Source organism: Sus scrofa, chromosome 13, assembly GCF_000003025.6.
Source record: "Sus scrofa isolate TJ Tabasco breed Duroc chromosome 13, Sscrofa11.1, whole genome shotgun sequence".
NCBI classification, from domain to species: domain Eukaryota; kingdom Metazoa; phylum Chordata; class Mammalia; order Artiodactyla; family Suidae; genus Sus; species Sus scrofa.
In genome coordinates this window covers 121,127,629-121,155,437 of record NC_010455.5, presented here as the reverse complement: position 1 = coordinate 121,155,437, position 27,809 = coordinate 121,127,629, and the positions used below count along the sequence as shown (strand labels likewise).

At 44.0% G+C, this 27,809-nt stretch overlaps 1 protein-coding gene across 7 annotated transcripts in view; it reads left to right on the top strand.

Moving 5' to 3' along the window:
* Positions 1-24,514, top strand: part of MCF2L2 (MCF.2 cell line derived transforming sequence-like 2) — a 247,448-nt gene extending 222,934 nt beyond the window's left edge. For all 7 annotated transcript variants that reach the window (XM_021069898.1, XM_021069896.1, XM_021069892.1 and 4 more), the window contains 2 exons: positions 16,252-16,296; positions 19,339-24,514. In XM_021069898.1, coding sequence (XP_020925557.1) covers positions 16,252-16,296; positions 19,339-19,373 — 80 coding nt within the window. In that variant the 3' untranslated portion in view covers positions 19,374-24,514. The remainder of the gene's footprint in view (positions 1-16,251; positions 16,297-19,338) is intronic.

Sequence of the window (27,809 nt, the reverse complement as noted above, 5' to 3'; positions counted from 1 at the left end):
ACACAGAAAGATATAATAACTCTAGTAGAAAAAGTTACTTATATTTCCTGGAAACAATCATTCTAATCACAAAATTGTTCTCGAAATCCTTACTCCCTAAACCAGTGTTTTACAAAGGGTGGCTTAGGGACAACTGGCATTAGAATTACTTAAAGAGCATGTTACAAATACAGAATTTTTTTTTTTTTTTTGGCCACATCCACGACATGCCAAAGTTCCCAAGCCAGGGATCAAACCCAAGCTACAGCAGTGACAACACCAAATCCTTAAGCACTAAGCCACCAGGGAACTCCTAAATGCAGATTTCTGAGTCCTACCCTAGAACTGTAGAATTAGGATAGCTAGGGCTGATGCCTGGGGATATGCATTTTAGCTTATTAAAATTTCTGGGCAGAGGCTTTAAACTTTTTTTTCCACATATTTATTTTTTATTTTTAAAACAGCAAGGAGTAATATTAGATGTACATATTCTACAGTTGCATATCAAATGCAAGGAGACACTTTAAAACCTTAAAACAATTAAAGAAAGAACATGTGGAGCTCCCGTCGTGGCTCAGTAGTTGACAAATCTGACTAGGAACCATGAGGTTGCAGATTTGATCCCTGACTTGCTCAGTGGGTTAAGGATCTGGCATTGCCGTGAGCTGTGGTGTGGGTCGCAGATGCCGCTCGGATCCCACTTTGCTGTAGCTCTGGCATAGGCTGGTGGCTACAGCTCTGATTAGACCCCTATCCTGGGAATCTCCATGTGCCGTAGGTGTAGCCATAGAAAAGATAAAAAGACAAAAAAAAAAAAAAAAAAAAAAGAAAAGAAAGAAAGAAAGAACATGTTCACCCAGTCAGATGTGAAAAATTTATTTCGGGGTCAGCCTTTATTTCTTAAAGCAGCCAAACACTAACAATACGGCGCCTGAGGAGCACGGACCAGAGTATACTGAGTCAGAATATCAGCCCATATGCTGTATATTTACCCAGAATGTGTCTACTTTTTAAATCACCATCATTCACATGGTAATACTTAAGTGGAACACAGTAAATCACATCCCTAGTTTCAGCATTTTTGCCACACAATAAACTTCCAATTAAGATTTTTTTTCCTGGAGGGATCACTAACATGTTTCAAGGTCCTTACCAACCTAAGCACCTATGATGCCTTGTATGTTGAGAGCTTTAATACTCCTTAATGATTTCCTCATTGTGGAAGGAAAGGAACTTTCTACTCCAGGCAAAGTTCTGCCATTTGATTCCTGGAAGGCAAACTTTTATTTTTAAAACAGCTTTATTGGAAAAAACACAGCTTTATTGAGGTATATTGACATAATAAATTGCACAATTTAAGTTATATAATTTAATAAGTTTTGACATATGCACACACCTGTGAATTACCACAATCAGGAAAATGAACGCTCACCACCCAAATTTTCCTCATGTCCCCTTTTATTACCTTTTTCTTGCCCCTCCCTCACTCCCCTCTGCTCTTTAGGTGAGAAGGTCACTGATTTTCCTGTCACTCTAGATTAGTGTGAATTTTCTAGAATTCCATAAAGAAATCATATAGCATTTTTTTTTTGGTCTAGTTTCTTTCCCTTAGCATAATTATTTTGAGATTCATTCATGTTGCCTTGTGTAGCAGTAATACATTTCTTTAAATTGCTGTGTCAGGAGTTCCCATCGTGGCTCAGTGGTTAATGAATCCGACTAGGAACCATGAGGTTGCGGGTTCAATCCCTGCCCTTGCTCAGTGGGTTAAGGATCCAGCCTTGCCGTGAGCTGTGGTGTAGGTCTCAGACGTGGCTCGGATCCTGAGTTGCTGTGGCTCTGGCGTAGGCTGGTAGCTACAGCTCTGATTGGACCCCTAGCCTGGGAACCTCCATATGCTGCAGGAGCGGCCCTAGAAATGGCAAAAAGACAAAAAAATAAATAAATAAATTGCTGTGTCACATTCCATTGTTTGAATATATCCCAATGTATGTAACCATTTACCTGTTAATGAACATTTGGTTTGTTTCCACTTTTGAGGTGCTATTCGGAATAATGATGCTGTGAACACTGGAACACAAATTTTCTTGTGGATGTATGTTTTCATTTCTCATGGGTAAATACCTAAGAGTTTAATGCTTAGGTCATATGGTAGGTCATGTTTAACTTTTTAAGAAATTGCTACGCTATTTTCCAATGTGGTTATGCCGTCTTTTTTTTTCTTTCAATGACATTATTGTTTTATAACTTTCATACATTTTGTGAGCTCCTAAAATAACACAAAAGACAGGAAACAGCACTGAATGGGTCCTCAACCAATATTGTTCAATCAATTTATTGAAAAATCTTAAGAGGAAGTTCCTGTTGTGGTGCAGCAGAAACTAATCTGACTAGTATCTATGAGGATATGGGTTCAATCCCTGGCCTTGCTCAGTGGATTAAGGATCTGGTGCTGCTGTGAGCTGTGGTGTAGGTTGCAGACATGGCTCCGATCTGACATTACTGTGGCTGTGGTGTAGGCCAGCTGCTGTAGCTCTGATTCAACCCCTAGCCTGGAAACTCTTTTTTCGGTTCGGCCCTAAAAAGAAGAAAAAAAAAAAGTCTTAAGAAAGTAACTTGAGGTATGTAATGTAAAAACTATTGCAGAGTTTAAGTGTTGGATATGGTATTGTATGCTTTTCTGAATATAACAGAACCTTTTTTCTAAATGAATCCTCAAGTTTTCATAAGTACTTGTTTCCAGATTTCAGTTCACTTTAGGAATCATTTGGGTTATACCATCTTACATTCCCACAGTAGTTATGAAAGTTCCACTTGCTCCACATCCTCACCAACATTTGGTATTGTCAGTCTTTTTAATTTTAAGCCTTCTAATAGGTGTGTAGCGGCATGTTACTGAGGCTTTAATTTACTTCTAACTTGCTTTGACTAATGGTTGAGCATCTTTTGTGTGCTTCTTTGCCATCCATATGTCTTCTTTGGTGAAGTATCTGTTCCAATCTATTGCTCATTGTTTTCTTATTATTTAATTTTGAGAATTTTTAAAAATATATTCTAGATACAAGTCCATTATTAGATATATGCTTTGCAAATTTTTCTTTCAGTATGTGGCTTAGTTCTTCATTCTCCTAACAATAAATTTTGAAGAACAGATTTTAGTTTTTACGAAATCCAATTTTTAAGAAATTATGGATCATACTGTTGGTGTTGTGCCTATGAAGTGTTTGTCTAAAGGTCACAAAGATTTTTCTCCTATATTTTCTCCTACATATTTTATAGTTTAAGTTTTACATTTAAGTCTCTGATCTATGCTGAAGGGTTTTATGGTATATGGTGTGAATCAGAGTTGAGCTTTGTGCACGGTGATGGACATTGTACTACTTTTTGTTGAAAAGACTCTTGAGTTGATTATTAATATAAGTGCATCTATTCCCAGATGCTCTATTGTGTTTAATTGATCTAGTTGTCTGTCTTGACATCAGTACCTTACTGTCTTAATTACTGTAGTTTTATAATGTCTTAAAACCAGATCGTTTGAGTCGGTCAACATTGTTCTTCTTTTTAAAGTTGTTTTCGCTATTCTGTACCCTTTACATTTCTGAATGTACTTTACAATCAGCTTGTCAATTTCAATAAGAAAGCTTCTTGTGGAGTTCCCATTGTGGCTCAGTGGTAGCGAAACTGACTAGCATCCAAGAGGATGTGGGTTTGATTCCTGTCCCTGCTCAGTGGGTTAAGGATCCAGTGCTGTCATGAGCTGTGCTATAGGTCATAGACATGGCTCAGATCTCGCATTGCTGTGGCTGTGGTGTAGGCTGGCAGCTACAGCTCTGATTTGACCCCTAGCTGGGAAATTCCATATGTTGCAGGTACAACCCTATTTAAAAAGAAAAAAGAAAAAAAAGCTTGCTGAGATTTTGATTGGGATTGTCTAAAATCTATAGCTCAATTTGGTGAGAACTAATATCTTAACAAGTATTGAACTTAATTGACAATCTAGATTTTAACTAAATCACCCTGCCCAGCAGGAAAACACGTTTATTATGAGATCATGACTTTTATTCAGTTAATAATTTAGAAACACATTTTTCAAGTCTTCCTCAAGTCCTAGTACTGTGTGCTATATAGGTTGTGACAGGAATGTAAAATACAGATAAGAAGCAGAACCAGGAGTTCCCGTCGTGGCGCAGTGGTTGACGAATCCGACTAGGAACCATGAGGTTGCAGGTTCGATCCCTCGCCTTGCTCAGGGGGTTAAGGATCTGGCATTGCCATGAGCTGTGGTGTAGGTCGCAGACGCGGCTCGGATCCCGCATTGCTGTGGCTCTGGTGTAGGCTGGCGGCTACAGCTCCAATTCGACCCCTAGCCTGGGAATCTCCATATGCCGTGGGAGCGGCCCAAGAAAAGGCAAAAAGACAAAAAAAAAAAATGAAGAAGAAGCAGAACCAGACCCTAGCATGTAATTTAGATTGACAACAAACAAACAAAAAACCCTATTGAACTGAAAGAGAGGCCCAGAGGTGTGGTCCCAACCTCTTCCCTCTGCAGGTAGGCAAACAGAGGGTCAGTTTCATCCAACTTTCCAGCAGCAGACTGGGTCTCCTGAGTCCTGCTCACCAGTCAGGTCTGATGAGATGTCACTGAAAGTGATGCCAACAGTAAGGGCTCTAGGGATTTGTTGGGGCCTCAGTGCCCTGTGGGTGAGGGAGCAGTGGGTGAGCTTCGGGCTGGTCCCAATAGGAGACGAGACTCCTGTGCGTCAGGCTGCAAGAGGCTGCCAGGTCAGGGACATCAGCACCTTATGCATGTCTGGCACCTCGCACGTCTCTGACACCTGTGTATTACCACCCCAGCTCGTTTTTAAACCACCCTCAACCTGGGACTGCTGGGCGTGATAACCCCGTGCACGCTGGGCAAGGCATCTGATACCCCAGCAACATGGGCCTCTCAGGTGACAAGAGGACACAGGGAGCCACTGAGGGATGTGGAGACAGGGCCTCTGGGGACAGAAGGGGCCTTGTGCCCAGGGGGAGTTACAGAGTCAGACAGGGTTTGGGCAGGAAAAAGTGTAACCCAAGGCAGGGGGCACAGCATTGCAGGTCAAGGAGGGTGGCAGGCAGTGTGGTTTGGGACAACCTCCCACTTGTGACCTGAGTCCCTGTGACCAGGAGGCCCGGGGAGGCTGGGAGGAGATCAGGCCCACCAGGGAGGGGCTCTGGCGACAGGCAGCTCTGCAGGAGTGGCACGGTGCCTGGTACAAGGCAAAGCCCTGGTCCTAGCCGAGCACCAGAGCACAAGGTGGGAAATCCAGGCCACAGACCCATCCCAGCAACTGGGCAACTTGTGCCTTCATGTGGGTAATAAAGCTGGACGCAGGAAGCTTTGAAAATCACCGCAGAGCCTCCAGGGGACAATGTTCAGTGATGACCTGGAGCCTGACTTGAGAGGTTCATGCGTAGAGTGGAAGGACATGAGGTGAGAGAGAACAAAGTAAGCTTTGAGGATCAGGCTGAGGAGTTTGGCTTTAAGGCTGGTGTAGGCGCTGGGGCCACTGGAGGCTGAGACCTGGTGCTGTTCTCACAGCTGGGACAACACCCCAACAAAGAATGTGATTCTTATCACTGCCTAGAAACTCATGATCTTTCCCTCACCAAGTCATGTCATTTGGGCGCAAGTGGAAAAAGTGAGGACTTAATGGGCACATTGTTTATCCCTTAATTCAGTGCTAATGGAGCTAACTGTGGAAACTTGGATGGACTAAGAATCCAGACACACAGGGAATGCAGCAGGATGGGTGGAGAAGTGGGAGGGGGCCTGGCAGGGTCAGGTGAGCCAGGCCTGCAAAAATGTTTTCCAAACTACTAGGAAAATAAGACCAAGATCTACACACTTTTCATGTCTTTTTATAGTATTCTCTGTATGTGTTTAGAAAATAAATATGTAAAATCTATTCAAATCAGCTTACATTTGAGAGAGCCGATTTTTTTTTTTTTTCTTTTTTAAATTTCAGGCCAAGGGAATCTACAGTTTGAAGCAGGTACTAGGTGTGTACTGATTTTTTTTTTTTTAAAGAAGTGTCAAATGTTGCAGATCGTTCCTAATTCTACATGATTGCTTTCATTGATTTTCTTCAACACTTAGCTTATTACAAGGAATTTCCAATTAAATTTTAATTCAAATTAATTCTCCTAATTAACATTTTAGCTTCCTACCCCACTGCCAGCCTAGATTATCTTTCCTAATGCTTGCTTGCTGTATTGCAGTTGAGTCATACCTGCTATTTTGAAACCTTCTATAGATGCCCTTGCTTCTGTCTGTTTTTCTGGGACTTTCCTGTAAGAAGTCCAATTCTACTCCTGTTTTTTTCTTCAGCTACTTTCCTGAGTAGGCAGGTGTACCCTCTGATGTTGGCTCTGGCTTCCCTCAGTCCACCTAGAATGCTCCTGATCGTCATTTTCCTTTCTTCATTCCTCCTTGTCTGGAGGAAGATGCTCGCACTGGTGCTCCTTACTCCATTGGAAACTCCTGCCCACTTAGAAGCTCTCCATCTCTCACTCCTTTCCCTGTCCAAGGCACTCAGGACCCAATAAATGCTTTTGGATTAAACCTGTAGACCATAATCCAGTTCAGGTACAGCCTGCTTAGTTTTTTAGGCTCATGTGGCCTGTTCCTAGGCCCCAAAACAAAGAAATGGAAATGGGTGAGGGCTGTGGTGGACAGCTGAGTCTCTCTCACTCCTCTGCATCCATGCTTTAAGGAGGACTCCATCACAGTATTTAACATGCTATATTATAATTTTATGACAATATATTTAAGTTTTCTCCCACTAGTCGATGAATTTCCTCTAGGGCATAGAGGTTGTCTTATTAGCTTCAGCTCCCCTCAGGCCTTATATTATACAAGGGTCTGGCACTCATGTAGGTGCTCAGTAAATATTTAGTGAATAAACAAATAATTCACTGAGTAATCACATCAGGCTAGCAAACTACTCTGCAAGCCAAGCTAGGAGGCGTTAAACTTTAGCTCAGGGTGCATCTTATTTGTTTCAGACCTTCAGTGCTAGCAGATGCTTATTTGTTGAGCTCTTGAAACAGCCTCTTGAGACAGTGAAAAAGGATTCCATCTCCTCACCTCTCCCACTTTAAGATTTGCAGCCAGTTAGGTATTAACTATATAATCCAACAGGTGGTGTCCCTTGAACATTCCAGTTCATCCAGAGAACTGGGCTAAGTCTAAGAATCCAGGTATAGGAGGAGGACACGCACGTCCATAAGGCTTTAGCTGGGGATAATCTGATGTGAGCCAGCATCACTCCAGCTAGGATGAGGAGGAATGCGTGTGCCATTCTTTCCAATGGTTCAATGTTCATGTGTATTTCTCTAAAGCAAAGGCCAGGAAGTGGAATTTGCACCCTGGATTGAAAATATGGAAAGAGCTGCCAGTAGCAAGGAACACCCAATCCCCAGCACATGTAGGATTAAAGGTAGGATCCAGTGGGAGAGCGGGGCATGAAAGCAATGGGGTGATACCAGCTGCTTAAAAGCTGAGAAAGACATTGCCTGAGTCTTAGCCCTTCCTTAATGATGTGAGTAAGAAGATAAAACATAAAATCTATTTCCTGCTATTCATTTGTGTAGATCCAATTAGGCCAGAATTGAAATGAAGGGCAAATGTTTCACATTGAAAAGTGACTTGCTCTTTGGAAGATTTGTCCTCTTAAGGAAATGGTTGTAGGCCAAGAGCATTGCCAGAATGTCCCTGCTTTGGAATAAAGACACTGGATGGTGGCACTGTATTTCTTGCTCTATCCAGGGTTTATGGATTTCACCTCTGTCCAAAGCTATCCTTGGAAAGATTAGGAGCACTTGACCAGTAGCTTCCTCACAAGATTTCAGCTCTGATTTCTTTATGTGTCCATATTCTGGTAGGCAGAATTGAGCATGAGATCAAAAAGAAAACCAAATATGGAGACATTTTTACATTTTGTATTTTAATGACATAATAGGTTATGTGTTGATGGGGCTCGAATGTGCTATTTCTGTGGTCGTCTTTTCTTTTCCTGTTTAAAAGATAATCTTTCCCAAAAGACCTTCCTTGTGCTTTTACTACTGCCTGTAATCAAAGTGTTTAGAATTTAGTATCTGAGACTTGATTTTAGATCATCATATGATTCCTATGGTGTGACGTGAAATATGTCTTCAGGCATATACTTTATTTGGAAAAGGCCCCTCAAAGTAGTTTTAGTTCAAAATACATTTATTGAGCACCTATAAAGTACAAAAAGTCATTAAGGAAACTTACACAGACTGCCCTATACACCAGCACAAGCCTAACTAGTTAGTGTATGTTTCTTCTTCAGATTTCTGAAGCTTTGGGTATTAATAAGTATGAAATGGAAGATTAACAGGAAGACAGGCACATAATTAAGAAAGTGAGGAGTTCTTGCTATGGCACAGCAGCTTAAGAATCTGACTGCAGAGGCTCCGGTCTCTGTGGAGGTGCAGGTTTGATCCTCAGCCTGGCATAGTGGGTTAAAGGATCTAGCATTGCCACAGCTGCAGCTCAGATTCATTTCCTGGCCCAGAAATTTCTATATTGCTGTGCATGTGGCTATAAAAACAGAGAAAGTGAGGAAGGAAGGAAGGAAGGAGGGAAGGAGGGAAGGGTTGAATTTTCAGAAGTTCCTATTGTGGCTCAATGGAAATGAACCCGACTAGTATCCGTGAGGATGAGGGTTCAATCCCCAGCCCCACTCGGTGGGTTAAAGGTCTGGCATTGCCTTGAGCAGTGGCATAGGTCACAGACACTGCTTGGATCTGGCATTGCTGTGGCTGTGACTAGGCCAGCAGCTGCAGCTCCAATCTGACCCCTAGCCCGGGAACTTCCATATGCCACACCTGTGGCTCCCCCAAAAAAATGAAATTAAATTTTCAGTCTTGGCCAACAAATATCAATGGCAATGCCATTTAATAAGGCAGTTATCCTCAATTACAGTGTATATGTGTGTGGTAAATTTTTATATTTGAAAAATGACCTGTTTTCTTCTTGGTACAGACCAGAAGAAGTAAGGCTTGAGAAAAATTGTGGCTGGTGAGAGTTCATAGAATATAGTCCCTAAATTTCCTTTGCATAAAACCTGCCTCTAATGTAGCAGAATCTCTGGGCACTATGAAATTTTTATATTTTGTTTTCCTGTGGAGACTTTGTATTGCCTTGTTAAAACATGTTTTTAAGAAAAGATAAAACGAGATTTTCATCTCCTAAATAATTGGCATTATCCCCAATACTATCTCTGATCAAGTCTTATCTCGGCTTGCCATGTAACAAAGTGACTTTTCAGATTACCAAGAATTGTTAGAAAATTGGACTTATCTACCTTGACTAGTCATAAAGTATGTTCTGTTCTTGAAGTGTTTAACTCTTTTTTCATGTTCCAAGAATCCCATAAAGAGACCTTTAAAAGTCCCTTTTCTTGAGGATGGAAGGGTCAACATTGGTACAATCTACAAATTTACAGATATAAGCCAATTAATAGAGCTGTCACTCTTTTACCCAAATTATAAAGATGTGGATTGTCCAGGTGCCTTTCTTTTCTTCCTTCTATCTCTATCTGGCTAATCCAAGGTCATCAGATCCAAAGCCATGACATGAGCAGGATGGCTGACATTTAGTTAAGTGTGTCCTAGTCTAGGCTTGGTTGAAGTCTGTGTCCATAGATGTTTATGTGTGTCTGTGCATCTGTGTATACGCACACATGCATGTACCCAGCTTCAATGCTAGGAAACCAGGCTGTTTTCAGGAGACAGAAAGATAACATGGGAATAACTCTTAGGTTGACATAAGCTTGCTGACTTTTTCTCTACTTCAGTTCACAAAAACCAGTCAGCTCTTCAAAAGATTGGCTGATACCTCAAAAAAAAAAAAAAAAAAAAAAAAAAAGAGAGAGAGAGAGAGTTACATTGTAAAAGTAGTATAGGACACTGAAAATACTAAATGCTGGTGAGGATATAGAAAAACAAGAACTCTCAATCATCGCTGTTGAGAATGCAAAATAGTACACAGTTTGGCAAATTCTCGCAAAGCTAATGATAGTCTTACCCTGTGGTTCAGTGATCATACTCCTTGGCATTTACCTAAATGACTTGCAAACTATAGAGTACCCATACAATGGGAAATTATTCAGTAACCAAAAGATATGAGCTATCAGGCTATAAAAAGACATGGAGGAAACTTAAAAGCATAGTGCTAAATGAAAAAACCTAGCCTGAAAAAGGTTACATACTATCCGATTCCAACTGTATGACATTCTGGAAAAGGGAAAGGTATAGAGGCAATAAAAAGATCAGTTGTTACCAGGGTTTAAGGGTAGGAGGTGGGGAATGAATAAGTAGAGCACAGGAGATTTTTAGAGTAATGAAACTATTCTGTGATATAATGGTGGATAACATGGCATTATGCGTCTATCAAAACCCGTAGAACTGTACAACACAAAGAGTAAACTGTAATGTAAGCTATGGACTTTAGTTAATAATAGTGTACCAATGTTTCTTTATCAATTGTAACAAAGGTATCACACTAATGCAAGATGTAAATAATAGGAGAAACTGTGGGGAGAGTGGCAAGGAGTCATATGGAAACTCTCTGTATTTTCTGTTCAATTTTTCTGTGAACTTAAACTTGCTGTAAAAACTATATATATATTTGCTTTTTAGGGCCACACCCACAGTATATGGAAGTTCCCAGGTTAGGGGTTGAATCAGAGCTACAGCCTGCGTCACAGCCATAGCAGCACAGGTTCCGAACTACGTCTGCTGCCTACACCACAGCTCTTGGCAACACTGGATCCTTAACCCACTGAGCGAGCCCAGAGATCAAACCCACATCCTCATGGATACTAGTCAGGTTCATTACCGCTGAGCCACAATGGGAACTTCCAAATCTATTCTTTTTTTTTTTTTTTGTAATTTAAAAATAGTATAGTAGAGGCTGTTAAGACCTCATCCAGATACTTTTTATCGGTCAGTTGTGATTTTCAGCTGACTAGAGCCATCCAGCCAGAAAGTGCCTGAGAACTTATGGCCTCCCTCAGGGGCAGCTCACAGCCAGCCAATGGCCTCAAGATGGGACACTTGTGGTGCCATCCACACTCCAGTGTTTCTCGGGGGAATCAGGCTGATGCTAGACCTTGGCTTAACCCTTATCTGCACCTAGCTTCTCCCTTGCTCTATCTTCTGCCCTCATTGCTTTACACATTTCAACAGAAAGCCCTTTCTCCTTAACTTTCTTGCACAATCTGCATCTGGGAAACCTGACCTAAGACAGTTAGGGCCCTGAGAGGTCCTAGAAAGGATGGCATTATGGTGCTGACCAAATGGCATTGAAGACCCCATTGGTAGGTGGCATGTTGGAAGTCCTGGTCCTGGCCTGTGTAGCAGTTCAGTAGCTAAGACCTTCCCTGGTAGTGACCTGGGATTGGATACAGGCAGACAGGGATGCACCAGTGGTGCAATGTCTGTAGCATTTGAGAAGTTTGGGGAAGATATTAACTATCAGGAATGTAGTACTGGGAGAATATTGCTAAGCACCACTGATGTATTGAAGAAAGTGACAGGTTCAGATTAATCACTTATTTATTGTTTGTTTGTTTGTTTGTTTTTTTAGGGTCGCACCTGCAGCATATGGAGGGTCCCAGGGTAGGGGTCAAATCAGAGCCATAGCTGTTGGCCCACACCACAGCCACAGCAATGTGGTTTCCCTAGCCATGTCTGCAACCTATACCACAGCTTACAACAACGTGAAATCCTAAGCCTACTGAGCAAGGCCAGGGATCAAACCTGTGTCCTCACGGATGCTAGTCAGATTTGTTTCTGCTAAGCCATGATGGGAACTGCTTAATTGCCAAAGTACAGTGTGAGAATCAGAGGGCCTCCTCTCCAGTGTTCAGCCCCTCACCTCCTATAGCAGAGGGCACTACTTGAGAGGATGAATTCTCAGCTTAGGCAAGGCTGTTCCTAATTATTTTGGGCCCCTAGTACTAGAAAATGAGCTGGCAAGTCAGGCCCTGATAGGGAAGATGAGGGACCCTAAAAACCAGAGGATATCTGGGTACATGCCCTTCTTTCCCTGAGCTGGCAGAAGTGGCCCACTCCCCCTTGTTGGAAGATGGGCCTTTCTCCTCCCTGCAAGATTATGCAGCAGCCTCATGAGACATGAGACAATCCTTGCCCTCCTTAGGGTACATCTGCCCCTCCCTTCTCAATCCCTTCTAGAATAACCAGCATCAAAGTACAACATTATCTGACTGGAGAGGAGGCACATAGACCTACAAACATGAGCTCAAAATGTAAAGGTCTTTATACCATGTTTTAATTGCTCCCCAGAGAACCCTGCAGAGAAGTTATTAGGGAATCAAGCCAACTGGATGATTTGGTCAGAAAGTGTCAGCCAACTTCTTCCTTGGCAACCCAATGCCTGTACAAGGGACTCATAAGGGGAGAAGCCTTGGCAGTAGAATAGGAGGCTGTCCATGAACCTACCAGCATGGGCTCCCTGTTGTTAAGACCCACCTGGCTACTGCCACTGTTAACCGTCCAACCTGCCAGCAAAGAGATCCATGTTGAGCCCTCAGTTGGATACTGTCCCTTGATGGCCTCCTGATTTCCTCAGACCCTTCAGGCTGGAAAGTACAGTGATTCACCCTGAGGGGGATTGACCTTTCCTGCCCTCAGTGCCTCAGTTAGCAACACTGTCTTAGGATTCATGTAATGTCTGATCAACAGAACACTGATTGAGGGACTCACCCTATGGCGAAAGAGGAACTGCCATGGGCATAATAACCATGGGACCAACCCCCTGGTCCTACCACACATTCAGAAGAAATATGTGGCCTGAAAGATCCATAGGACAGCCTCTTGAAGACAGGGGTGAGTAGCAGTTTGAATGTGAGACTGAGGGGTTGGGGTGCTAATCTAAACTCAGTATGTATCTTAAAGCAATGGCCATTTTATGGCACTGTGCCCCCAAGCACGTAGAATATATGAATCTGGGAGCAAGAGGTTGATGAGTTGTGACCTTATTCATTACCATACTTTTAGTGACGCATGTGGGGAATTTGTCCTCCCCGTCCCTGCAACTTCAGCCTCAGTCAGTCTAGAGGTCTTGGTTCCCTGGGGGAACATTTCCACCAGGGGACATAGTAAAAGTCCTACTTAAATCTATGTCTGAAAAAAAAATAAAAGTGGAGTTCCTACCATGGCTCAGTAGGTTAAGAATCTGACAACAGCGGCTTGAACTGCTGCAGAAGCATTAGTTTGATCCCTAGCTGGGTGCAGTGGGTTGAAGGATCTTGCATTGCCACAGCTGCAGCATAGGTGGCAGCTGCAGCTCAGATTCAATTCCTGGTCCAGGAACTTCCAAGTGCCATGGGTGTGGCCATTAAAAAAATAAATCTACATCTACCTCCTGCTACCCCACTTGTCCTTAGGTTGTACCTTTGTTCCCTTCCTCCTCATCTGGCACTTCTGCTGGTAGCATACGAAGTGGGTGTCCCAGCACCCACTTGTCTGGCTGTTGTTCTTTTACTAGTCCATTTACAGTTACATCCAGGCAAGAGAGTTCTGGGAGATGTCCCAGTGGATCACAGGAGCACCAGATGTGTTCCTCTCTGCTTCTTCTTTTTTTTTTTTTTTTTTGCTTCTGCTTTTTAGGGTCGCACCCACAGCATATGGCAGTTCCCAGGTTAGGGGTCAAATTGGAACTACAGCTGCCAGCCTACGCCACAGCCACAGCAACATGGGATCTAAGCCGCATCTGCAATCTACACCAGAATTCATGGCAATGCCAGATCCTTAACCCACTGAGTGAGGCCAGGGATCAAACCCACATCCTCATGGATCCCAGTCGGGTTTGTTAACCACTGAGCCAGGAAGGGAACTCCACCTCTCTGCTTCTATTAGGTAGCAGCCTGACTGTCTCGATGATCAGGGATCAATGACTTCCTTGAGCATGGCAACCATTTGCTTTGGGGTTGGGGGGGAGGCTTTATATTTTAGTCTTACTGAAAATTTCTCATTAAATCTCTGATGAAACAGGCAAGGCTTTTGTTAAACCCAACTAGACACATCAGAGGGCACCTGGTTGCTGATCTAGGTGCTTGTTTCCCAATTGTGAAATTTCTTTGACCCCAGCTCCTTGCAACCCTAAAAGTCTACAACAGCAAACGCAGACTTCCCCAGAAGCTGGCAGGGACTTTGACAACTGAAAATGCACTAAAGGAGTTCCCTTGTGGCTCATTAGGTTAAAGATCCCATGTTGTCACTGCTGCAGCTCAGGTCACTGCTGTGGTATGGATTCTATTCCTGGCTCAGGAACTTCCACATGCCATGGGCACAGCCAAAAAGAAAAAAGGAGAGAGGAACGAAAAACAAAAACAAAAACAAAACAAAAAAAACACACAAAAAAAAAAGTGCTGTGAGACTATATGGAATCTGAAAGCAAATCATTGAATACTTAGGCATGATTCCCTTTCTCTTGACCAAAGACAGGTAGGTATAGGAAGTAAACACTTCACATATAGACCAGCCTAGACATTGAAGTTCATGCTCTAGGGCACCAAGCAAAAGATCCTTATTTAGCCTGGTACCCTTGGAAACATCCTGGAGCTCTTGCCTGATGTAAGCTCTGGAGAGCTGCTGGGATGAATTAGGCCGAGTGTGACCCCACTGGTTAACTCCTAGAAGGCAGAGAAAGAGCACAGTTACCAGCATAGCACACGGTTAAGGACTCAAGCACTGAGGGCTTACAGACTTCAGCTCCATCTCTTTGGATGAATTACGTAACTTTGTTGTGCTTGAATTATTTTCATCAATTATTTTACAAAATAGAGGTAATACTATATATCGTCTTGCTGTGAGAATTAAATGCAATGAAGTCCTTAGGCTGGTGACCAGATTGCTGTTAGCATATTATATAGCAACCAGCTTCCTGTTTGTTCCTCCAATAAAGGGAGGGAAAGCCCATGGGCGTAGGCATCACTTTAAGGCTTCCAATCCCTATCCCCCAGGTGAAAATGGTGTACTTGAGTTCATATGATAGAGATGGTCCCCCTTTAAAAGCTGTAATTGTCAGGAGTAAAGGAAAATCTGGTTTGAAAAAAATAGGAAATAGTTTGCCCTTTTGAAAGTTATGTGCGGACTCTACAGTTGTCCCTTTCTGCCACCTAGTGGACAGCAAGGGGAAAGCCATGATTTTATCTTCAAAGTCCAAAAACTTTTATTCTGAGGAAGACAGTTTAAACTCACTAATGGGCTCACCTGTTAATAAAGTTCAGTAATTTTTTTAAAGAAAAATAAAAGATCAGGGAGTTCCCTTCATGGCTGAGGGATTAATGAACCCGACTAGGAACCATGAGAATGCAGGTTCAACCCCCGGCCTCACTCAGTGGGTTAAAGATCCAGCCTTGCTGTGAGCTGTGGTGTAGGTCACAGACATGGCTAGGATCCTGCATTGCTGTGGCTGCAGTGTAGGCTGGCAGCTGTGGCACCAATTCAACCCCTAGCCTGGGAACTTACATATACCATGGGTATGGCCCTTAAAAAAAAAGAAGAGAAAAATAGATCAGGATTTTAAACACCAGGTACTAAATTAAATTCCCTAAATATTTTAGGATTTATGTAGTGTGTGCTAAACATCATCCACTAAAGGAAAAGAGAATACGTGCAGTCCTTATCAGCATGAATTTTCATGACCCACCTTTCCTGTTTTTCCTGCCCTTCTCCACCAATACTCTCTCTGCTTATTCTGGTACATGAATTGGGCAGGGCCGAGACTCAGGGTATATCTTCTCCACACACTGCTAGACCTGAGCTGGCACCAGGGTCATTCTGGTCGTTTTCCAAAAATGCAACTATCACTTGAAATTTTGCTGTAATCAAATCGAATATTTGTCAAGGGCCTGTATGTTTGGTTTAGTTTTTTGTTTTTGTTTTTGTTTTTTGTCTTTTCTAGGGCTGCACCTGCAACATATGGAGGTTCCCAGGCTAGGGGTCTAATCGGAGCCGTAGCCACCGGCCTACACCACAGCCACAGCAACGCAGGATCCTTAACCCACTGAGTGAGGCCAGGGATTGAACCCGCCACCTCATGGTTCCTAGTCGGATTCATTTCCGCTGCACCCCGTCGGGAACTCCTGGTTTAGTTTTTCTAGGGAGAGTATATGTGTGCATGTGTGGGCACTCTGCTTCCTTTTTTCACCATTATGTTTCCTCCCCCAGATGTTTATGAGGATGAAGACAATGGCAGACAAATATCTTCCAAATGTGAGTAACAGTAGTACGCTTGGAGTACCCAGAGCTCTTCTGAGATCCTCTCTTTAGTATTATTGTAATTACTATTAATCATAACAAGTATTATTTATTAAATTCCTAAGATGTACCAAATACAACAAAAGACTGTCCATGAGCTGCACTTTCCTCCCCTGCAAAACCAGACGCCTTGGCTGAGGGACATTCTCCAAGGCTCAGAGGTTCTAAGACTTCTGGGTTTCTTCCAAGAGCCATGGAGGATACGGGTGAAAAGAGTATTCTCTCTGCTCCAAGAGCCCAGGACCTGCGGGGAGACACAGGAGGGCTCACCCAGGGCAGATGCCCTTTGCCTCAGAGAAACTCTCCCCCAGAGGGACTTGTGAGGAGATTGTGGGTGACCCCACCACCTCCCGCAGCCCTTCGCCTCCTCTGTCTCCAAGCATAGAACAGAACAAAGTAATAGAACAGAGGAGGACGTCATACGTTGTAAGCTGAGACTGTCCCACAAACACTGCTTTTAAGTTTATAAGTGTATTTATGTGTGTGACACTGTGCTGGGATGTCACATGTGCACCTCCCTGCAGTCACACTCTAAGGGGTATGGAAGACCCTGCCCTAGACTAAACTCGGGGCCTGTGGGGCCCAGCAGGGGGGTGGCATCTGGGTCTTGACAGCTGAGTGCAGGCAGATCCTTACCTGGAGGCAGCGATCCTGGATGACCCTGAAACACTGCAGTCATCCTGTGGCCAGGTGTGTGGGAGCCCCTCTGTGCCAGCCCTGTGCCCGGCTGGAGCCCCTCCCATCCCTGTCCTATAGGGCCTGAGGATAGAGGGGAAAGCAGCCCCAGCACCAGTTGTCATTTCACCCCAGAGGCCACTTACCCTGTGGAGGGGCTGGAACTCGTCCTTAGGTCTTTCAGTTCCGGAGTTGCTTCCCACCCCTGCTCAGGTCTGCTTCGGGTGTTCTATGGTTGATGAGGTCACAGGGCCCACTCCCAACCTCCCAGCTGGCGCTCTGGGATGATTGGCACTGGGCACTGTCTGGGGCCCTGAGGCCACAATCCCTGGAGACGAAGCCCTTCAGTTCACACAGGTGGCAGTCAAGGGCGGGGCTGCTCCACTCTTCCCCTAATGCCTTCCAGCAAGACCACCATCCCTCTCTGTCCTCAATGTCTGCTCCTGTCTAAGGGGACCCAGGTTGGGTGACCTCCCTAAGGGGCATCTCTGGCGGATACTGTGGATGCCCCAGACACATCTGAAGGAGGGCAGTGGGAGGCACCTCCCTGACCCAATTCCTCTTCCACCCTCCCTCCTCACCCCACCTCATCCCAGGACCAGGAATTAAGTGAGGCTTTGCCCCCGCACTGGGTGGGGTTTCTCAAGGCCTCCTGGAAGGGGCTGCCAGCTGCTTCCTGTGTTGCTGGCTCAGCCTCCACTCCGCTCTAGAGAGGACCTGGACCCAGAATGCATTTTAGGGGGGCCTCTGGGCAGCAGATCAGGGAGCTCCCTCTTGGTAGCTGCCTCCTCTGACAGATACTGTGCACCACCCCACCGCAGCTGCAGGCTCCTTCTGATCCTTCTCCTCCCACCCATCCTCTTCCCAGATGGCCCTTCTACCCACACCCTGCCCAAGGCCTCACCCCAACCTCCTCCCCTTGAATTCTTACCTAAATAGAAACTCTCCTGCACTCAGATTCATGCCAGATCAACTGAACTCAGCTGATGCTGAGGTTCCCTCAATTTGAGATCTTTCTGCAGATGCTCGCCCACCTTACCTTGAAGCCCACCACTTGGGAGCATTGTGGGGGCAGAGATCACATCTTTAGAGTGTATAACAAAGAGTAGGAATGTGTAGGTTCTACCTGCAGTGCTTGCAGGCCAAGGGAATTTGTCAAGGTGATTATTCTTCTTTCAGTTTGGTTTCTCATCTGTAAAATGGGGCTGTGGCCCTTACAGGGTTGTGTGAGGCTTAACTTTCGACAAACTCCCGACATCTGAGCAGGTACAGAGCAGGCTTGGCGCAAGCTCAGTGTTTGGTAGGGGCTGCAGTTCCCCACAGTGTCTTTAACAGCCCTGGCACAGGTTAGGTGCACAATGATGTGGCTAATTGGTTAATTAATCAATTCATTGGAGAGAGAGTCTGGATGTTCTTACTGTTGCACCGATCTTCCCAAGGGGAGAGCAGTGACATTTGGCAGAGACTGCCAAGGAAATGGGAAATGGGCAGTAATTAGGGAAGAGAAAAGAAGGCAAGGATGAGTAAAGGGTGGGCAGGAAGGAAGGCAGGAAAATCATAAAACAGAAAAAGGCAATGATTGCTTCCTTGGAGGACAAGGAGTTAGAGCTCTGAACACCATCTGGACATTTCTTCTCTGTCACAGTTGCAGAATTTTGAGCTAGAAAAGGGAATCTGCAGATCACAAACCTCTGCCTCCGGGCCCACATGAAGCAGTCTGGTTCTGGGAGAGTCAGAGGTAGAGATGGGGAGAATGGGTTCCTGGGGACCGGTGCTGCCCATTACTTCCTGCCACTACCTCTGTGGGCCCATCCTCCGACGCTCTCTCCCTCACAGCCAGCCAGGTCCTACCTTTTCTTTTCCTAAGGCTGCTCCAGCAGGGAGTTTATCTCCATGGAAACCTTTGCCGATTGTGAAGGTGTAGAAGATTTGGAAAAGGAGAGCAGTGCTCCGAGTGTAATTTATTTCTGTCTTACTTCTTTCATATGCTCCCTCATTCATCAGCTTCTCCTCCCACTTCTTCCTTGCCTCCTCCTTCCCTCTCTCCCTCCTGTTCAGGATTCTCACCCATGAGCACCCACCCTAATCCAGGAAGTTGAGGTCATTGGATCTGCAAAGTGGCTCAGGCCCCCGGGGGCCCAGTGTGTCCCGCCTCACTGGCTTCTCAGCAAGGCTTTTGGTTTCTGCCCCAACTGAGAGGCTCTTGCTGGGGATTCGAGTGGCCCCGTGGGAAAGCTGGGCTGGCCCCGCCCTGCCAGCCGGAATCTCCCTACCACCCCGCCACCCCACCACAGCACTAAATTACTATCTTTTCCCTTCTAGCTCTCGGGACTTTTCCATTTGGACGGCAGTTATGAAACGTGTTGCTCCAAAAGTCTGCTCAGGAAACCGGAAAAAGCATCCCGAAGAAAAAGGACAGCGAAGAAGAGGACACGTGAGTGTGAAGCAGAAAGAAAAGTAAGCGAATGTGTGAGCCATTGTTCCTCTGACTTTCTTCTGGGAATTTCAGAGCCACAAACAAAACTGAGGAGTGCCTTGGGGTGTCCACTGACTTGATCGTCCCCTGCGGGGGAGACCAGTTGTGAGGAAGAGACGGTGGGAGCCCGGGAAGGGGGCCTGAGGCCGCTCCACAGAGAACTGACATGGGTTCCAGACAACTGAGCCGCCCTGTACCCCTTCATTCTGGCGAGACGCTGCAGTGGATGTGGAGGCCAGGCCTATACTTAAGCAGAAGCAGCAAACGGTCCTCAGAGCCAGCAGATCTGCTGCCTTGGCCGGGCGCCTAACGGTGGCCTTTCTGGAGCTTGAGGAGTGGTCCCCAACAGCCCACGGAGCCCATCCTTTCCTATGCAAACCCCCACCCCCGGCAGAGAACTGCGCTGGGTTCTACATGCGCCTGCACAGGGACTTGGCGCAGGTCCCCTGGCAAACCTGGAGATGCTGACGTGCCACTTGGGTGAGGACCCCACAGAGAACCTCCAGCTGCTCGCCATGCCCGAGCTCAGGAACTTGGCATCGACCCTGCAGAGAACCTTGGGCTGCCCAACTCTCGCCTGCGGAGGTTAGCAGAGCCGGGTTGTTGGAGTGCCCTGAGTCCAGGGTGTCAGTGTGGGCACTTTTGACTTTGCGGGCTGGACAGTTCTTGTTGTAGGGGGCTGCCTTGTACATTGTGGTTTGTTTGGAGCATCTCTGGCTTCTACCCGCTATATGCCAGTGACCCCTACCCACTTACCCAAATTATGACAATCAGAAATGCCTTCAAACATTGCCAGATTTCTCCTGGGGTGGGAATGAGGAGCTGGGTTGAGAACCTCTGTTCTTAGCCACTTAGACTCCACAGGACAGCCCTGTGCTCTTCTCCCTGAATTCCTGCAAGAATGTTACTGTGATATTTGCCTTACTTTCAGGATTGTTTCCTTTTAGGGAGCAGTTGGTTACAAGTTATCTTCTGAGATATTTGCATTTAGATTTACTAGTTTTTAAAATTAGTTTCAGTTCTTTTCAGATTTTTTTTTCAGTTTTGATTATTTTAGTTAATTTTCACACATTTTTGGTTTTCTAGTTATTTAATCTTATAGCTTTAAAGTTACCTGTTTGTAATTATTTTGTCTTTAAGGTTATTTATGGTTTCATGTGCCTATTTTCAGTTACTTAATTTATGGTTGTTTTGTTTTATGAGTTGTATATTTCTAAATTAGTTAGCTTTACAATTATTTTTTATGTATCTAACTTTACAATTATTTAATATCTGAGTTATTTGTTTTCATGATTATTTTACTTTTAGTTATTGGCATTTTTGAATAATGTACATTTACATTTACTTATTTGAATACTAAAAACTCACTGGAAGGGATTGTCTCACAGTGCAGCGGGTTAAGGATCTGGTATTGTCACTACAGTGGCTCGGGTCAATGCTGTGGCACAGGTTCAGGTTCCATACCTGGCCCAAGAACTTCCATATACTGTGGGCAAGGCCAAAAACAAAAACAACTTGCTGGAAGTGTTTTAATTATTTTCAGAGTAATATATCTGTAGTTATTTTAGAGTTTCCCCTGTAGCTATTTAGTTTTAGAGTTACTTTTCTTCACAGTTATTTATTTTCTTTAGATTCTGGGTTATTTTTACATTTGTTTATTTGGGGTTTTTTTCCATTATTTAGAGGGTTTTTTTTTTTTAGTTTTAATTTGGTTTTAAATTATTTTATTTTCAGTTGTTGCATTTTTTAGCATTATTTTTTGAGTTATTTTCAGAGCGTTTGAGCTATTTAGTTTTTAAGGTATTGTCAGAGTTCCTTATTCTCAGTTATTTTTTTTTCAGTTACATCTTTGTCAAATTCTGTTCTATTCTGTATTTTTACTTTTTTTATTTTCAAAATTATTTAGTATTAGAATTATTTACTCCATCAGTCAGGATCCAATCAAGAGAGAGAGAGACTATACTAGTTATTTTAACAAGGAGAATTTAATTTAAGGAAGTGTTACCCAACTATTGGAGATTTTAACAGGAAGAAAAAGTATGAGATATCATGAAGATTTTAACTATAAGGAGCAGCTACCAACCCAAGGCAGGGGGAACAAAGGAAGAATTTGGGGGCCCCACATGGCTGAGGGTAGCCCTCTCTGTGGGGGAGGCATTCCCCAGGTGTCCCCCCCAAATCCTTGAAGGTAGCCCTGGGAACTGGATACAAAACTCTGGAGAGAGGGTGCTGCCAGCTGATGCTGAAGGAAGGGGTGTGATGAAGCCAGTTACATAAATGTTGGGGAAATGGTAAACTGGAGCTACTGGAACCGACTGTGACTCTCAGGGTGAAGGCCGGTTTGTAGAATAATACCGAAGGGAGCCCCAGCACCCAGGGAGGAGCACAGCCCTCTCCCCTCCCCCGGCCTCTGGTCTCTGCTCTCTTGGCCCAGCCTGACGGGGAGCAGCTGGCAGAGGAGGTGAATTGTCCCAACCACCAAGCAGAGAGCAGAAGGGTGAGTGGGAAACTGAGCCATCATGGCTATTAAGCAGCACCCTGAACTCTGGAGTTGTTTAGTTTTAGAATTAGGGTTTTGTTTTGGTTCGGTTTTTGTTAGTTTGGGAATTGTTAGAATGATTTGATTTTAACGTTTCACCTGACGAGAGATCTGGCTGAACTTTGGTCCCCTGATTTGTTCCTGGATGGAATGTGTCAGCAAGCACCTGGGGAGTGACTCCCCTGAGACTCAGGAACATCACTGTAGAGTTCAGGAAAACCAAAATGGTGTGTCCACAAAGAAGCCCTTTGACTGAGTGGCCAAAAAAGGACAAAGACTAAGGGACAGATGGTCAGGAAGGGGCTCCTTGGAACAGTTGTCCAACAGAGTGTTTGAAATTTTTCAGAAAGTTAAACTATGTTGTGGGGCCACCCTCTCATGCCCCCTTTCCAACAACAAAGTATCTTTCTTGGTAAAGCGTGTTTCAAATTAGTAGGATACAATATTGATTATTTGCACACTAAAATAAAGTTCTTCCCAAATCTATGGGAAATCTTATTTCCTTCTACCTGCATTATTTTCCAACCCACATTGTTCCATTTCAATCATAATATTCATTTATATGTGTATATATTCCCTCATTTCATTCAACACCTGTTTCCGAGAAACCCCCTTCCTAAGGAAGGTGCTGGCACCAGGAGAGACTAGGGAGGTGTGAAGATGAGTGAGAAGCTCTCAGTCCAGGTTGGGCAGACACAAGTGGAAACATCATCACAACACGGTGTGACAAATGCTGCCGCTGACGCTTCCTGATGTAGTCAGGAAAAGGGTGACATCTGAGCTGGGTCTCCTGGAACAAGCACTTTCTCCAGGTGGAGAAGAAGAACGACATCCTGGCCTTGCACAGGCACAGAGGAGTGATGCACAGTGGGGACGATGTCCTGGCAGAGGCCCCCAGGCCACAGGGCTCAAAAGGACACTAACATGCCTTTTTGGTGGCCCTGGTGCTTGATAGATGCAGCCTCATTTGGTCCTCAGAGCCAGTCTGCAAGAGACTAGGAGGCAACCTCAGCAATCAGTGCTGCCCTGATTTTACTCCTCCAACTACAGGACTTGCCCTGATTTTACTCCTCCAACTACAGGACTTGCCTCTGACTTGCCTGGAAATCTCCAGCTCTTCCCCGTCTTTGTCCTTAGTCCATTCACTCTTTCCCACTTATCTTTGGAGGTGAGTCCCTCCCTCCTTCTTAAACATCTGTGGGGAAGGAGGAGGATTGAGACCAGCCAGCTATGAAGTGCAGCTCCAGAGGAGGCAGAGAAGAGAAGAGCAGAAGAGACCTGCAGCAGAGGCTCAGGGGAGTTCTGCAGACCAACACAGTGGGAGTGGACTCTTGTGAACTACTCCTGACATCCTGCGCTTGCATTCAGTAACTCTTGAAAGGTTATATGAGCTCCTTTCCCAAAGAGGGAAACCTGTTTTAGATCCAACCCAAGCTTACGTTACCAACACATTGGGATTTTTCTAAGCATGCAGAGCCCTTTTGCTGCATTAAGAGCATTGCATGTATCTAATCTACCAAGTCAATCTACCAGGTCAAAAGAAAGTATAGGGAGTTCCTTGTAGTGCTGGATCCTTGGTTAAGGATCCAGCATTGTCACTGCAGTGACTGGGGTTGTTTCTGTGATGTGGGTTCAATCTCTGGCCCATGAACTTCCACATGCCATGGGCGCGGCAAGAAGAAGGAGGAGAGAGTGTGGTTCTATATAATCTACAATGGCATGTTTCCATACCTTTTATAATATACATCCATACAGTCTTGAATACATAAATTTCCCAGAAGACCTTTCTGCTTTGGTCTCCAGTTATCAATCACTATAATATGTTTCTCAATGAGCATATGTAAGAACTAGAGCTGAATAGACAAATCTTAAGGATTCTGACTATTGAAATGGTCAGAAAACATATCACTTGGATCCTCTTAAACACTTTGACCATTGGCTGGCCAGTTGCCCACTACAGAAACATCCCAAAGCTTTTTCAATCCTTTGGACTGAGGTCATTTTCTGAATCTACAAAAATGGCCACACTGGATGGTGCTGGCTGAGTGCTCAGGCCTCCCAGGAAGAACCTCTCCACAAATCTCCCATCACAGGTGGGCTGCCAAAGGCGCCATCTCTGTATTAATCATCATTGCTAATGTCCCAAAGTGCTGCCCCCAGGTCTTCAGAATGGTCCACTTTGGCATCCTTGCCCAAGCCCCACACTGCTGCTCTGTTTACAGGTGTCCTCTAAGAGAAAACCCCTTTGCTGGGCTCAAGAACTCAGACTCCCATTGAGCTTATGGTGGACTGAGAGGTGAATAGAGGCAGTGAGAGAATTCTAAAGCCATGCCAGATACGTAGTGGTCCCCAACAGACACTGCATCCCCTGCTTCAAAGCCTGGACGCTCTCCTCAGAAAATTGTTGCGAAATTTTTAGACTTCTTAAATACTGGTAAAAATAAATAAATAAATAAATAAATAAATAAATAAATAAATAAAAGATGGTGGCTCTTCTATGAGTGGGTTTTGTTGTCATCTTTCCATCTGAGTAAGTGGAAAGGAATCCAAAACCATCAGATAAAATCCTCCAGCCTTCTTTTACTGGTTGTCCATCGTGTTGCCGTCGCCCACTAGAGGGACCCATTTCAACACGTTGCTGAGGAGTGGGAATGCCGTAGCCCCAGGTCAACGTGCCCTGGCCTTGGATCTGCAAAATCTGACAGGAATCTGAGTCCACACTAAGCGCCAACCATGCATTATGAAATGATTAGAAAATTTAGAGATCCTCTAAATTTACCAGAGTATATTTTGCAGAATAGGTAAAAGAATGTAGGGGTTCAATGAGTTAATCTCACAATGAAAAAGAATTATTTAAAAATAAGTATACTTTAGGAGTTCCCGTCGTGGCGCAGTGGTTAATGAATCCGACTAGGAACCATGAGGTTGCGGGTTCAGTCCCTGCCCTTGCTCAGTGGGTTAACGATCTGGCGTTGCCGTGAGCTGTGGTGTAGGTTGTAGACGCGGCTCGGATCCCGCGTTGCTGTGGCTCTGGCGGAGGCCGGTGGCTACAGCTCCGATTGGACCCCTGGCCTGGGAACCTCCATATGCCGTGGGAGCGGCCCAAGAAATAGCAACAACAGCAACAACAACATCAACAACAACAGCAGACAAAAAGACAAAAGACAAAAAAAAAAAAAAAAAAAATAAGTATACTTTAAAAATACTCCAGGAGTTCCTGTCGTAGCTCAGTGGTTAAGGAACCCCACTAGGTTCCATCAGGACATGGGTTTGATCCCTGGCCTCACTTAGTGGGTTAAAGATCTGGCATTGCTGTGAGCTGCGGTGTAAGTCATAGACGTGGCTCGGATCCTGCATTGCCATGGCTGTGGCATAGGCCGGCGCCTGTAGCTCTGATTTGACCCCTAATCTGGGAACCTCCATATGCTGTGGGTGTGGCCCTAAACACACACACACTCCATATTCTACTCCTCTCTTCATTGCTCCCAATTAGTAGATTGGAGGAGCTGAGAACTCTTTCAGGAAGGAAGTCTGAATACTTTTGTTAAACTCATGATTTCCCAAATTTATTTGACCACAGAACCCTTTTCTTTGTGGAATATAACATCCTATGTGTATTAGTAAGGGGAAAAGACTAAGCTGCTGTAACAAAGAGATCAAACAATATCGTGATCTAAAGAATATTTCTGTCTTGTGAAACAGCCTGTGTTGGGTATGAGGGCTGCTCTACTCTACAGTCATTTAGTGTACCAGATTCCCTCCTTCTGGTTTTGCCACCATTCCTTAGAACATTGTCTTTGTCTATGTAGTCAAAAGCAGGTCTCAGGAATATCCACTTTCCAGCTCACAGGAAGGGAAAAGAACTCACAAGTTTGCATATGCAATGTTTTAAGGCCCAGCCTTCAAGTAGCACACAAATCCTTTTCTTATATTTCCTTAGTGGAAACTTTGTTGCCTGGCCACATCAAGCTAGAAGAGCCGTTGTGAAGCTAGTTGGAGGCCATTGCCCAACTGCAACTTTCTTACTGTGTGTCAGCATCACCCAGCCAGCCTGCAGAAGAGCAGGAACTAGAATCTAGGTCTTCCAACTCCTAGGCCAGGATTCTAGTTACTACATTAGCATTTGCTTACTCAGTCAACAAATACCAAGTGTCTCCTGAGTTTCAAGTTTGTTATCAGATGAGGATAGAAAGCTTTTTAAATTAGAGTTTTATCAATCCTCTGTAAAATATTTGTTAGTTGCATCTTTGATCTGAGCAGTTTTTATTTATGGATAAGCTTTCAAATATGGCTATTAATAAAGTAGCAATAATTGTAGGTTTATATCATAATATCTTAATTTGCCAGAGAATTCATGCCATGGAAATTAACAAACAAAAAGAACAGAGTAGAAAATCTTGAAATGGACCCAAACACATCTCGGAATTTAAAGTATAGAAAAAGGCATTTCATATTAGTTCTGAACCAAAAAGTAAATTATGTGTAAAAGTGGTGTTGGAACCACTGGAGAGCAATGTAGAAAAAAATAATAATAACTTTACCTCGGCCCTTAAAATCATTCATATAACTAAACGTGTGACTTAAAGAAATCATGAAAGTCAAAACATTTTAAAAAGAATCTTGAATAGGATAAAGTCTTTCCAGGAAAAGCTAAAGCCAGAAGCTACCAAAGAAAATCTTAACAAATTAGACTATGTGAAAAGGCAAAAACTTATATGCAGAAAAAAGGAAAAAATTAAAACAAGATAAATAAATTTTCAAAACATAGGGTACAAGACCTTGATATGTCAAGAGCTTTTACAAATCAATAATGATGGGAAAATAAATGGGCAAAGGATATGAATATACATAGGAAAAATTCAAAATCCAGTAAATATATGAAAAGAGGCAAAACAATGATATATCTTTTCTTTTTTCTCTCCCTCCTTTTAGGGCCTCACCTGCAGCATATGCAAGTTCTCAGGCTAGGGGTCAAATAGGGCTGCAGATGCCAGCCTACACCACAGCCACAGCAGTGCCAGATCTGAGCAATATCTGTGACCTATGTGCAGCTTGCAGCAATGCTGTATCCTTAAACCACTAGGCGAAACCAGGGATCAAACCCGCACAATCATGAATACTAGTCAGATTCTTAACCTGCTGAGCCACAATGGGAACTCACAAAACCATGAATCATCATTTTTCATTATCAGACTGTCCAGTGTTTGAAATTTGATAATATTCAGTGTTGGAGAAGGTATAGGAAAACTAGCACACTCATGCACTGTTAATAGGACTGTAAATTAGTACTAACTTTTGATGACAATTTGTAACAGCTTTCAAAAAGTTTAAACAATTATATGATTTGATCCAGAAATTCCACTTCTAGGAATTTATTTTAATGATATACTTATGTATATCATTAAACAAAGAACTATATGCACAGTTGTTCATTTTAGCATCACTTTTGACAGGAAAACAAGTAGTTAGAAATGGGGAATGACCTAAATGTCTGTGGTAGTGTTTAAATTTATCCCCAGATTGAGACTTCCTCTTTCAAAGAGTGCAGTCAAATGACCCTCCCTTTGAGTGTGGGCTGCACTAGTGACCCTAATAAACAGAAAGTGGTGGAAGTGATGCTAAGTGACTTTCAAGATTGGGTTATAAAAAGCTTTTGGTTTTTTCCTCATTCTCCCTCTTGGATTACTCACAGTGGAAGAAGCCGCTACCATATTGAGAGTCGCTGAAGCAGCCCAAAGGAGAGACCCACAGGGCAGAAACTGAAGCCTCCTGCCAATA